The sequence below is a fragment of the Peromyscus eremicus genome, chromosome 7 (assembly GCF_949786415.1).
Source record: "Peromyscus eremicus chromosome 7, PerEre_H2_v1, whole genome shotgun sequence".
In the NCBI taxonomy this organism is placed as follows: Eukaryota; Metazoa; Chordata; class Mammalia; order Rodentia; family Cricetidae; genus Peromyscus; species Peromyscus eremicus.
This window is the reverse complement of record NC_081422.1, coordinates 50,207,279-50,221,172: the sequence shown is the minus strand read 5'-3', so window position 1 is coordinate 50,221,172 and position 13,894 is coordinate 50,207,279. Positions and strand designations below refer to the sequence as shown.

At 36.2% G+C, this 13,894-nt stretch overlaps 1 protein-coding gene across 4 annotated transcripts in view; it reads left to right on the top strand.

Moving 5' to 3' along the window:
- Positions 1-13,894, top strand: part of Scaper (S-phase cyclin A associated protein in the ER) — a 366,393-nt gene that overhangs the window by 79,991 nt on the left and 272,508 nt on the right. For all 4 annotated transcript variants that reach the window (XM_059267924.1, XM_059267922.1, XM_059267921.1 and 1 more), the window contains exon 15: positions 4,608-4,748. In XM_059267924.1, coding sequence (XP_059123907.1) covers positions 4,608-4,748 — 141 coding nt within the window. The remainder of the gene's footprint in view (positions 1-4,607; positions 4,749-13,894) is intronic.

Genomic DNA, 13,894 nt, shown 5'->3' with positions numbered 1-13,894 from the left:
TCCCTGTTAAAACTCCTCTTCACAGCAAAGAGGAAAACTCAGTGAAATGAAGACGGCTTACAAATGGCAGAAGATACTTGTCAGAGTGGTCAGATATGGTATTAATATGTAAAATACTAGGGAGCCAGCATATCTAGAGCAACAGTAACCTGTACACACTAGTCAAAGAGCTTAATTGACTCTTCTTAAAAAGTAAAACTTGGATGGCTAAAAAATAACTCAGAAAGATGTTCAACTTGATCAGGGAAATGAAACTTAAACTTCAGTGATGTATCGCTTTACACCTGATGGCATGGCTTTCCCCAAAATGACAGAGGTTATATGCTCAGTATGGATATCTAGAAAGTGAATCTGTTTTAAAAATATTTGTATCAATTCCTTGAGAATTTCATACAGTGTATTTTGATAATATTCATCCCATATTTGTCCCCTAGCTATTCCCAGGTCCACCCCCACCTCCTTACACTGCCCAACTTCCTGTTATCTTGTCATCATTGTCATTCTTACCACCACCATCACCCTCCCCCCTTAAAAAACCTGATTCTTCCTTCCCAAGGAGCCACCACCTCTCCATAGGTCCTCATTTGGGATGGGGACTCATGACCCCTCTTTATTCCACCCTGGAATGTTGATTTGATCTTACAGCAGGCCTCTGCAGGCAACCACAGTTTCTGTGAACTGGTGAGTGCAGTGGAGCTGTCATGTCCAGAAGACGGTGTTTTGCTCAGGTCTTCCTCTACCTCTGGCTCTTACAGTCTTTCCACTTCCTCTTCCATGATGATCCTGAAGTCTTGGGGATGGAGTGTGATACAGGTGTTCCATATGTATCTGAACAATCCACTGCTACTTATTTTCCGCACTTTGGCCATTGTGAGTTTCTGCATTAACCACTGCATAAAGTTCTCTGATGAAGTCTGAATGCTGCATTAATCTATGGGCAGAGCAGTCTAAATTTAAATGGCAGTTGGTACTATGTCCATTTAGCAGATAATAGTGACAGGTTCACCCCTGGGGCCTGGGAGCCTCACAACCCTGGCTTATTGGCCAGCAGGCATGCATTTTCTCTTGTGAAAAAATGTGTTTAAAGTGTTCACTATCCATGGGCAATTAGAGAACTGGATAATATCCACTTACAATAATATCCAATTACAGAATTGGAAATTAAAACTACTTTTGAGATTTTTTTATATCCCAATCAGAGTGAATAAGATTAAGGAAACAAAAGACCGACCATTTGAGATTGGATAACTTCTTAGGGGCCTCCTCCCTGGATAAGATAGATTCTCCCTCTCTCAGCAGGCATTTATTGCCTGTAGCTCTTCACCTGGGCTGAAGCCTTCTAAGATGTCTCCCATCCATGTTGTCATATCAACTGGTGGTGTTATTGTGCTGGTATTGTTTAGTGACCATATTGTTGAGATATAATATGAACAGCTTCCCTCTCGTAAATATAAGATGCTTTCTCACAGCAGAAGTCTTCCTGTTCATCAAGGGTATGTGAGGTAGGGGTGTGTGTGTGTGTGTGTAAGACAATCAAGAATAAGAGGTCATGAATTTGAGAGGGAATGTGGTGAACATGGGAGAAGTTGGAGAAGGAAGAGGGAGTGGTGGACATGATAAAAGTATGGTTCTTGTGTGTGAAATTATCAAAATTAAACTTTTTAAATAAAAATAGTCAGGACAACTAATGCTAGTGATAATGTGGGGAACAGGAAACAAGCATGCACTGTTGGTGGGAATGTAAGTAAGCTGCAGCCACTGGGTGGTGTTTCCTCAATACAGCTGGAGATAGAGCTCTATGGACATGTACCCAAAGACTCTGTTTCCTATATAATCTGTCAATATACATAATAAATGTATTATGACCTACTATGATATTTAAATGGAGTATATAAAAACATAACTTGGGATAGGATGGATGTTGTTCAACACATGATCACTTACTGTTTTTCATGGAAAACTAAGAATAGACTACCTAGTGGTCCTTGCTCTGGTTTTGTGAAGCAGCTTTGAGTCACCTAGGGTAAGGGAGAGCTCCTACCAAACTCACTGATGTTGTTCTTAGTCCCTAATTCATCTTTGGCTATTGTCTAGAAACTCCAGTTCCCTGCTAGGTGTTCTTTTCAGTCTGGGTGGCTTCATCCTGAACTGGTGGTTCCTCTACAAAGTAATCAGGCATAAAAGAGAGAATAAGAGAGAGAATGCATGCAAGTTAATAAAATGGAAGCAGTGCTGTCTTTATATCATAATTTTTGCTGTATTTTTCTTATCACAATCTTGACACATTTCGGGAGGATGTTATACAAGGAACCTAATAACAGTTGACCTTGATCATTGGGAGCTATCGTAGAGGCTGATTCCCTCACACATGTGACGAACTGACATGACAAAAGGGACAAAAATCTATGTGACAAAAGATGCCTTTCAGTACTTGGACAATTAAAATGTATAGGTTAAGTGTATTGTTTACATTCCTAAGTAATAATAAGTACAATAATAAGAATGCTTATAAAAATGAGGTAGTTAGCATTAGATCCTTCAAAACACAGTAGTTAAATTTACTAGGGATAGAAGACAATGTGACCTTTTTTTTTTATCCTTAATCTTAAAATTTTGTCACTTAGAATGAATAGATTGCATATGAAAAACAATTTATGCTGTAGATTTCTTCAAAGTTAATATTACTTCATTTTTAGATTAAATATTCTAACATAGCCATATTTTCTTTTTAAATATGAACAAAATTACACAGTGTATATTTGTATTAATAATATGACTTCCAAGTATTTGTGTGAACAATTCAGAGATTGCTGGAATTTTTATAATTGTGGAGATTCCTTGGTTTAATTTGATCTTCCCCGTATATTTTCTAATTTCAGTAGTAAATTCTATTTTTCAATTTTATAATAGATTCTTATTTTAACATTGTTCTAAGTAAAGAGTTTCATCTGACCGCAGTAACTGTGTGATACATAGTACAGGTGTTTATCACTTTACAGATATGGAAACTGGATCTGTGAGAAGACAAGTGTTTTCAGTGTCACATGAGGAACAGTTTTCAAAGCTCAGACTTTAAGGAGTGGTTCCTAGTATAGCAATATTTTTTGCATAGTTGTTTATGTTGCTCAACATATAATTATGAATTTTAGATAAAATCCAACTGACATGTTCATTGCTTATTTTTCTACTCATGTAGATTTGCCTTCTTATTGAATATGATTTCCCAGGGCACTGAATACATCATTTACTTTTCTTATTTGAAATATTAAGAATAAAAAAGAATTCTTTATTGTAGAAATATTAAAGTTTTTAAAGAAAAGAAATACACCATGTATTAATTTATTTTTTTTATTGCTGTGACAAAATGCTGACAGAGCAATTTAGGAATGGAGGGGTTTCTTGTGGTTCACGTTTGAGGGTGCAGTCCATCATGGCGTGGAAGGCATAGAGGCAGGAGCTGGTGCTATTCTTGATCCTGTATCTGTAGTCAGGAAGCAGAGAAATGAATGTTAGTATTCAGCTTGCTTTTTCCTTTTTTCAGTCCTGGACCCCAGCCCCTGAATTGTTGTGGCCCACAGTTGTGTTGGGTTTCCTGCCAGAATTAACCTAGCCTTCGGTTTGTCTCGTAGGTGCTTGTAGAGCCAGTCAAGTTGATAAGGAATGCTAAATATCATACGCAATATTCATTCTAAGTGTCTCATGGTTCAGTGCAATAATAATCTGCAAATACAGTCACCTCTAATGCACTGTCCTGAGAGGTTTATTCATTTAACTAAATCTTCAAAATAGCCCATCTAGGTACTGTTTTTTTCCTTACCCCCTTTCTCAGAAGTATTACTTTATTAATGACATACATAACTATCCTTTGACAGGTTCATACCTGTATATATGGACTCTGATTATTATTATTCTCACTTCTCTTTTCGCCCTTCTGCCTCTGTCTACGCTATCCCCATAGTCCCATTTTTCACATTTATGTCTTTTTGTTTTGTGATCTGTTAGGTTTTACCAGGGCCATCCATGTGATCATGGGTGTGGAACTATCCACTGAAGCTTGGTGGGCTCACTAAATAGGTATACAACTGAAGACATGACTCGCTTTCCAGGCGACCATTAATAGCCAGTAGTTCCCCACAGAGGGGTGGGTCCCATGATCTCCTCATCCATGACTGACTGTTGACAGACCTAATTTTGTGCAGGCCCCGTGCAGGCAACTGGAGCTGCTGTAAGTTCATAATTGCAGTGGCTGTGTTGTGCCCAGAAGACAGCATTTTGCAGGCCTTCCCCCGTCACCCAGCTTTTATCCTGTCACCCAGCTCTTATCCTCTTTTGCAATATTGCTGAGCCTTAGAGGAGGTGATATAAATGTATTGTTTAGGGCTGAGTACTATTCTCTTTTTTATAGATAAGAAAATTGAGACATCAGCTACACTATTGACTAGAGTCCACAATTATTAAGTGGCCAGAGAATCATGAAAGCTGTATTCTGGCCGTGTAGTTGGTTTTTAAACATTAGTCATACTCATGGGTTTTTCCATTTACCTTTAGTCTTCTGCTAAATTACTGTGTATTTTGAAGTTAATGATGTGATAATTTGTCATACATAGGAGAAAGATGTCCGAAAGTGGAAGGAAGAATTACTAGATCAACGGCGCAGGATGATGGAAGAGAAATTACTTCATGCTGAATTTAAACGAGAGGTACAGCTACAAGCAATTGTGAAGAAAGCTCAAGAGGAAGAAGCTAAGGTGTAGTGTATTTAAATATATAATCATGTAACCAAGTATATTTCATAGTGTATAATAGCACCACAGGTTTATTCAAGTATCATTTTATTCTAAAATAACAGAAGAGTTTGCTGGTTTATTTAAATTTGCTAGGTACAATTTCATACTTTATAATAAGCAGATCTATTGAGATATACTTGACAGAATAAGCAGTGCAGCTGTACAATACTAAGTTTGATGAGTTTTGTCATGTGTATATCTCTCCAACTATCAGTACAGTGAACATTCATAAATCATCTGTGGAATTCAGCTTTTTCTTCAGCTCTGTAAATGTGCATTTGCTGCTCTGCTTTCTATCACCATAGATGTTTGAATTTTCTAGAACTGTATGAATGGCTTATAGAATGTCTCCTTTCCTCTGGCTTCTTTCACTCATCATCATCATTTGAATTTCATAGTGTTGTATGTGCTGGTCACTCTTCTATTTTATTGCCATGAAATATACCACTGTATGCGAAAACTATAGTTTGTCCATCCAGTTACCTGTTGATTGGCGTTTGTTTTCTCCTGGTTGTTGTCTATTTTAAGGATAACTGCTATGAGAATTCATTTATAAAGCTTTTAGGTGATGCTTGCTTTCAGTTTTTGTAAATACTTAGAGTGGGTTGGCAGTTTTAGAGTAGGTTTAGCTTTTATTTTTACATTTATTTATTTATTTTGCGTGCACGTTCATGCTATCTTACAGATGTGGGGGGTCAGAGAACCATTGTGGGGGTCAGTTCTCTTCTTCCAACAGATGGATGTTGAGGTTCAAAGTCAGATTGTCAATCTTGGCAGCAAGTGTCTTTACCCAGCCAACAATCTTGTTGGCCTCATGTTTAATTTTTAATAAAGTGCATAGATTAGTTATATAGGATAATATTTCATGTTCATGCATTCAGGTAGTACACTTTAATCACATCCACTCCTCCTTTACCTTTCTTATCCCCTCACCTGACCACCTATTTCTACTGTGTAAGCTTTCTGTAACACTTTCATGTATTTAAATTATTTTTTTCTAGAATCCCTTTATGAGAGAAAACGTGACACTTGTTTTTCTAAGGCTTGTTTGGCATGTTAAACTTTTTTTAAAATTTCAAAGCAAGGTGGGAAACTCAGGCTGGCCTCAAATTTGTTTTGAAGTCAAGGGTGACCTTGAATTCCTGATCCCACTGTGATATAAGATACAAGAAATGGTTTTAAAATATTTTGTTATTTAACTTCGTTTGTGAACAAAAATGAGACATATTATGTATGGGAAAAGTTGTGTGGGCTGCTAAGAAGAATGTGTATTCCATCACTGTTGTATAGAATATTCTGTAATGTCTGCTAAGTTCATTTGAACTGCGATACAGTTTAATTCTGAAGTTTATCTCTTAATGTTTTTGTGTGGATTGTCTATCTGTTGATTAGAGTGAGGTATAAAAGTCTATTGTAATTGTATCTGGACCTCTTTGTCCCTGAATGCCTAGTAATGTTGGTTTTATGGAAATAGGTTTGCCAATATTTGATGCGTATACCTTTATATTTGCTAGGATTTTGTGAGGATTCCTTTTATTAGTTTGTAGTGACTTTATCTTTTCGGACTAATGGGCTTCATGTCTGCCTTGTCAGATATGAATATAGCTACTTTAGCCTACTTTTTGGTTCTATTAGCTTAGAAAATGATTTTCATCATTTCATTTTCATTCTTGGTATGTTTTTGCTGGTAACATGTATTTCTTGCGAAAAGCAAAACAAGTCGATCTTTTTTAATTCAGTGTGTATCCTTTTTTGAGACAGAGTCTTAGGGATCCCCTTCCAGTCTTGAATTCATTATGTAGACCTGAGGATGACTTTAAACTTATGATCCTCCTGTTTTTACCTCTTAAGTTCTGGGCTTAAAGGCATGTACCACTACATCCAGTTTATATGTTGTCAGTACTAAGAGCTTTGTGCATGCTAGGCAAGCTCTCTACTAAACTAAACTACATCCCCAGTTCCCAAATTTAAATTGATAATGTGTGTGTGTGTGTGTGTGTGTGTGTGTGTGTGTGTGTGTGTGTGTGTAGGGCTTTGGCACATACAAGCCCTCTACTGTGGAGTTGTGTTCCCACCCCTGTTCTGTGTCTTTGAGTTGTAGGCTGATCATTGATAGTATATGGTAATTTCCGTCCCTTTTGTTTGCCTGGTTGATTCAAGTGCTCTGTGTTCTTTTTCTTTTTGTTTGTCTTGTTTGATATGTGAAAAAAGACATTTGATCATTCTTATAGTGAGATTATTCTTTCTGGGTGCTTAGGATTATAAATGTCCTTCCTTTTCTTAGTGTAGATTTTCTTTCAGTATTTTCTGCAGGGTGAACTTAGGTGATGAGTTGCTGTAGTTTGTGGTGACTTCAGAAGTCCTTATTTTCCAGTGATTTTCAATGAGAACTTTGATGCCTATAGTGATTTTTTTTTTTTTGAGCTGAGGATCGAACCCAGGGTCTTGCGCTTGCTAGGCAAGCGCTCTACCACTGAGCTAAATCCCCAACCCCCTATAGTGATCTTTTTTTTACCAATTATTTACTTCCAGGGCTTTCACTGTGTGGCTTTAAGGGTTTCAGCTGAAAAGTCCACTTTATTCTGATGGATTTGTCTTTGTAAGCCTGTGGGTCTCTATTCCTTAGGGGTCTAGTGACCCTTTTACAGGGATCACTTAAGACCACGAGAAAACACAGATATTTTTATCATGATTCATAATAATAGCAAAATTAAAGTTATAAAGTAACAATGAAAAGAATTTTATTTGAAGCTTGTCTCTTGGTGTCCAGTATCCTTTCTTTGGCCATTACACTTGGCACTTAAATAGCACTTTTGGAAAGTTACGATTGGGATTGTTTTTTGTTTCTATTTTTTACTATTTACTATTTTATTTTGTTACTATTCAAGTGCAATAGTTTCTTATTTTGTCTTCAGTCCCTGATAGTTTTTTTCTTACTTGGTATTTTATATTGTTTCTCACTTTATTTATTATGGTATGTTTAGAGTTTGTTATTGAGTATTTGTAGACTTATAGAGGACTCAGTTGCCTCGTTTTCTCAAAAAAAATTTTTTTTTATTTCACATTGGTTCTTTGTTGCCATTTGTATGTTTGTTAGAATAGATATCTCTTCCATTTATTGGTGTATGTTTATGTAGGTGTGTATATGTATCCAGGCTGGTGCACACATACCTCTGTGCATGTGTGTAAAATCAATAAACCTAGAAGCTTATCTGTTGAACTAGGCTGGCTAGTTGAGAGCCAAGACCTTGCCTGTCTTATATGTCTTCCTAGAACTTGGTTACAAACACAAGAAACAATGCCCAGCCTTTTTTACATGGATTCTGGGGAGCCAAACTCAGGTTTCAGCTGCCTCTACCATTTTTCTATGACTGTCTTATTAGTGAACACATTTCTGATCTTAAGTTCACTTCATGCCCCACTAGCACTCGGGAATTAGAATGCATACTGCAATAACAACAGCACAGGAACAAACTAAATATTTTGTATATTAAAAATATTATTTTATTTTTTTTTTTGTGCATGTGTGCATGCAGGTTCCTGTCAGAGTTCAGAAGAAGTTGTAGGAACCCTGGAGCTGTTATAAGTTATAAGTGGTTGTGAGCTACCTGACATGGGGGTTGGAAGTCAAACTCAGGCCCCTTATAAAAATAGAACTTCCTCTTAACAGTTGAGCTGTCTCTTCAGCCCCTAAGTATATTTTTAAAAATTAGGAATTAAAGCTTTACATTTGATAATGATTGAAAAAGCAAAGAACAAAAAAATTCTATAAAATTAGGATGTTGAAAATTAATAAATGGGTTAGGAAGCATGAGGATCAAAGTTTGATCAACAGTACCCATGTAAAAATCCTTTAAAAATAAAACTATATACAAACAATACTAAACAGACTCAGCAGGTTGCATTTAAGTATTTATCATCATCATCATCATCATCATCATCATAATCATCATATTCATTATTAGTGTGTGTGTGTGTGTGTGTGTGTGTGTGTGTGTGTGTGTGTGTAAACAATAGGGCTAGAGCAATGGTTTGGTGGTAAGAGCACTGGATGCTCATCCAGAGGACCCAGGTTCAATTCCCTAACAGTCACATAGTAGTTCATGATAGTCTGTAACTCCAGCATTCTCTTCTGGCTTCTGTAGGCACTAGGCATGCAGGTGGTGCACAAACATATATGTAGGATGTATCTATCTCTATCTCTATCTCTATCTATCTATCATCTATCTATAATAACCAAACAATAAGAAGCCATGAATTTGAGAGTGTATAGGGTAGAGAAGAGAGGGAATGAGGGGAGGTGATGTAAGTACATTGTAATTAGGCCCTCAAGAGTCAACTATACATATATTTCATAGAATTTTATAATGTATGTAATGCCCAATTTATAGGATAAGAAGGTTCCTAAAGTAGTCTTCTATGAGACTGATTAATTATAGCTCCAGCATCATGTAATAACTAAGATTATAACCACAACCAATTTGAAATTAACCAGTTTTAAAAAAAAGGAAAAGAGAAAAAGTTGATCTTGAAGTGTGTGTTCATAATCCAAGCATGGAAAAGTGGCGACAAGCAGGTCTCTTGAGCACATCACTAGCTAGCCTATCATAATCAGTAAGTCCTAGGTTCCAGAGATGGACCTTGCCTTATAAGCAAGCTTGGGCTGTCATGCATGACAGCTCAGCTGATAAAAGTACTTGCTGCCATCCCTGAGGACCTGAGTTCAGTCCCTGGGTCCCAAATGATCTGTAGAACGAGAGAACCAACTTCTGCCAAGTTATCCTCTTGGGACCTGAGTTCAGTCCCTGGGTCCCAAATCATCTATAGAATGAGAGAACCAACTTCTGCAGGTTATCCTCTTGCCTCCACATATGCATGGTGGCATGTGACCCCAGCCCTACATATATAAATAAATGTAATAAACAAACAAAAAAGCAAATGCATAGCTCCCAATGGATACCCATGGTTAACCTGAACACAAGTGTGCCATATTCACACACCAACACATGAACACTCCCCTACTTCACAAAAAATAATAAAGTTAAATGTGCTCATGATAATTTAATTTTACAAGGAGGCATGAGGAAATGAAAAAGAGGAAAAGTAGGAAAGAGAAGAAAAGTTTATGGGATGAAGGCAGTTGTAATAATAATGAGGGGAAATGAAGTGGAACTCATGAGAACACAATATATCATCATTTTCATATATGAGATTTTGTAGACTTGAGAATAATTCCATCAGTGCTAACAGGACATCTTATTCTATACATTTGTTTTCATTCTGAGGTCTTTCCATAACAGGATATGTTGACCTGGGGTATCCCCTTTTTTTTCCTTCCTTCAGGTTTGCCTCATTTTGTACATGAAAATTGTACAAATTTTGATTTGCCTATTCTGAAAAAATTCAAAGAATCAAACTAATTGACCAACTAACACTTGCCATGCCACTTAATTCAGGTGGTATAGAAAAATATGTCCACACACACATATTTCTTTAATAACACCCTACCATCTTTCAGTATTTTGCTACCTGACAGACATAAAGCTATATTGTTATATTAGGACATGTGAAGTAGCCGTGCTGTTTACAATCACATTTTAAGTAAAAAGCTCCTATTACTTCTACCAGATAGTGAACCTTGTAGCTTATTCAAAATTTAGTTCTCATATATTAAAAACATTTAATGTTAATGAACCAACTATACATATGACTTTAAAATTTTGGCTGGGTAGCGGTGGCACACGCCTTTAATCCCAGCACTCGGGAGGCAGAGGCAGGTGGATCTCTGTGAGTTCGAGGCCAGCCTGGTCTACAGAGCGAGATCCAGGACAGGCACCAATACAACACAGAGAAACCCAGTCTTGAAAAAAAAATGCAATATTGAAATTTATGGAAAGGTTACATCTTTAGTTTACATAGCAGAGTGAAGGAATAAATGGATTAAGTTGGATTATGACTTTGGCTACATTTGTGATAAAAATTAAGCAACATCAAAAAAAAAATCCCCATACATTTCTCACCAGGGTCTGCAAATCTTTTTATGAGTCATTTTTGAGCTATGAAAAAGAAGGAATATTCTTGTCTTGGTTAGACTTTTAGGAAATCTAATTATGAATCATCAACTTGATAAGATATTCCAGTATCTATATTAATTGGTAAATTAATTGTGTTGATCAAAAAGGCTGACAGAATTTAACTAGTATGGCCAGGACATTGATTCTTTGGTGAATTCATTTCTCTTCACTTGTTCTTTTTATTCAGTGTCACAGCAGCTATGATTGTTTCAGCTAGTGTCACTGTGGTAAATCCTAAATGTGAATATTCAGTCTCACACTCTCCACTGAGTCCTAGACTAAGCTGCCTTATGGCTTAGTGGTTATGGGACTCATCTGTTCTCCATTCCAATCCTCCCCTTTCTCTAAAATCATCTGATTTTCTAGAACTCCACATTTTGACTGATGATTATTAATAGTGTACTATAAACAATTACTGCTTTTTTACAAACCAGTTTTTAATTATAAGGAATACAAATACACATACAACACAATAAGATAAAGCTAATCTTTTCTCACTTCTCTGGGGGCTTATTTCAGTTCATCCATAATCTTGTATCTCATAGTCAGCCCTTGCTTGTTCCAAAGTAATGTTTGTGAAAGATGTGATTGTAATACTGTTCAGGTTAAGAACCATCATGGATGTTGCCCTTCCTTTAAGTTTAAATAAATATTTATTATTGTGTATGGGTATGTGTATGTACCATGATGTTTGTGTAGAGCCGGTCCCTCCTTCTACTTTTACGTGTGCTTCAAATGATTTCATCAAGTCACCAGGCCTCTGTGGCTAGTGCTTTATCCACTGAACTATCTCGCTGGCCTTGTTTTTAGGTTTCAATGTAAATGTATTACTCTGGCTTTCTTCAGTATCATTTTATATTCAGAACAATGATTTATTATCATCTATAATTTTTTGTTATTTTAAAGAATTTTAGCTATATAGCAAACAGCTAAAAATCTCACCATCAGAAACAGTAATACTATCTAGTTAGAAATACTCTTTCACACATTGCTTCACAATTGTTTTCATACTGTATAAGTAGACAGCTTTATGCAGAAGCATTATACTATATACATTTCTTAGAAATATCAAATTTATACTTCTACTTGAAGAGAAAAAAATGAAGTAAAAGTAACTTTAAGAAAATTGCAGGGTTCAGAATAAATGAGAGTGTTTGTTTCATAGAAGATTTTAAGGTTATGAAAGTTATGGAACATGCTGAGAGTTCTGAGTTATATTTGTTCAATTTCATGTTAGTTAGTTTTCCATTATTGTAACAAAATTCCTAAAATAATAACTGAATCATAATTTTGCATAGAACATTAGATCTCATTCCTTTTTCCGTGTAATGATTACACTTAACACATGAGACCTGATATAGAATGAATATGCTTTTATTGCATATGCTTGTTTGTCATGTCCTTTAGTAGTTTGAAAGATAGTTATATGAGAAACGTACTTTAAAAGTACCTCTAGAAGCATGAGATAGTTTAGTGGAACAACTAAATAACTGTGAGAGTCAATTCTCTTCTTCCACTATGTGGTCCAGGAAGTCAAACTCAGGCGGTCAGGTTTGGCATCTTGCTAAGACATTCCACTGGCTCTGAAATGTATAGACTAGCTTGAGCTAAGCTTTGTTTTACCAGTCTGGATTTCTAGAGTTCCTGCTTCTGTGTAAAGTTGAACACTGGTGTTTAGTACAATCTATTGTATCTGTTACTTTCAGTATACATAAAAGAAAAAAAATTCTGTACTTTTGTTATCTAAAATTCATTATATCAGATAGGGATTCCAGTTAAAATGACAAGCTGCACTCTGGCTGCTTTGAACCAATAAATAACAGAATTCGTTTTAGGAGTAGACTCTCTTCCAGAGAGAGAGAGCGTTGGAAATCCACAAGCAAGTGAAGAGGGGAGACAAAAGCTGCACAGCTTTGCTTCTTCTGCTCTTGCTCAGTGGTGGTAGTAGGGTTGGTTTAGGCTGAACAGTAAGATAGCAGAGATATCTGCATATCCCTGTAAACAGATGTTTTCATGTCCCAACTGCCTAGTCCCAAATCACTGACTCAGGCTGAATATGAATTATAAATGCTCAGCCAATAGCTCAGGTTTATTACTAACTAGCTCTTACATTTTAAGTTAACTCATACTTCTATTTATGCTTTGCTACATGGCGGTACCTTTATTAGCATGGCATGTTCATCTGCTCCCTCTGCATCTGGCTGGTGACTCCTGACTCTGCCCTTCTCCTTCCCATCATCCTTAGTTTGGTCACCTGGCCTACACTTCCTGCCTGGCTACTGGCCATTAAGTGTTTTATTAAACCAATTTGAGTGACAAATCTTTACAGTGTACAAGAGGATTATTCCACAGCACATCCATGTTTATTGCTGCATTTTCACAAAAGCTAGGAAATGGAACCAGCTTAATTGTCTGTTAATAAATGAACAGATAAATAAAATTTGGTGCATACTCACAATGGAATTTTATTCACCCATAAAGAAAGATGAAATCATGACATTTGCAGAAAATGGATAGAACTGGAAACCATTAAATTAAAGAAGCCCGATTTAGCTAAACTTTCATGTATAAAATCTTGACTTAAAGTTCTGTTTGTGAATAGTTTATGAAACTGTAAAGGGGATTATGAGAGAGAGATGTTAAGAGAAGAAGATATGGTAATGGAATGCATGTCATGAAAGTAGATGGTGAGAGCATCTGAATGAGGGAAGGAAACAACCAGTCAGTGGTGGGTACTGGGCACAAGGAAGGTCTGGGGGAGAGGATCAATTAGAATAATATGTAATGATATATGAATATGAAAATTCCATTACCTGCAGATATGATGAAATGTATTATTTTATACACCAGATTTAAAAATAAAAGTATCATTAGAATAATATGAACATACGTAATTGTATGTACTCCTGTTTTGTATCATTACAAATTCAAATTCAAAATTAAACAAAATTTTGTAAATAGTCTCTAAAATACTAAATTGTTTCCCGTTTTAAAAATATTTTCAATGGCAGCTTCCTAAATTAGTTCTTATTA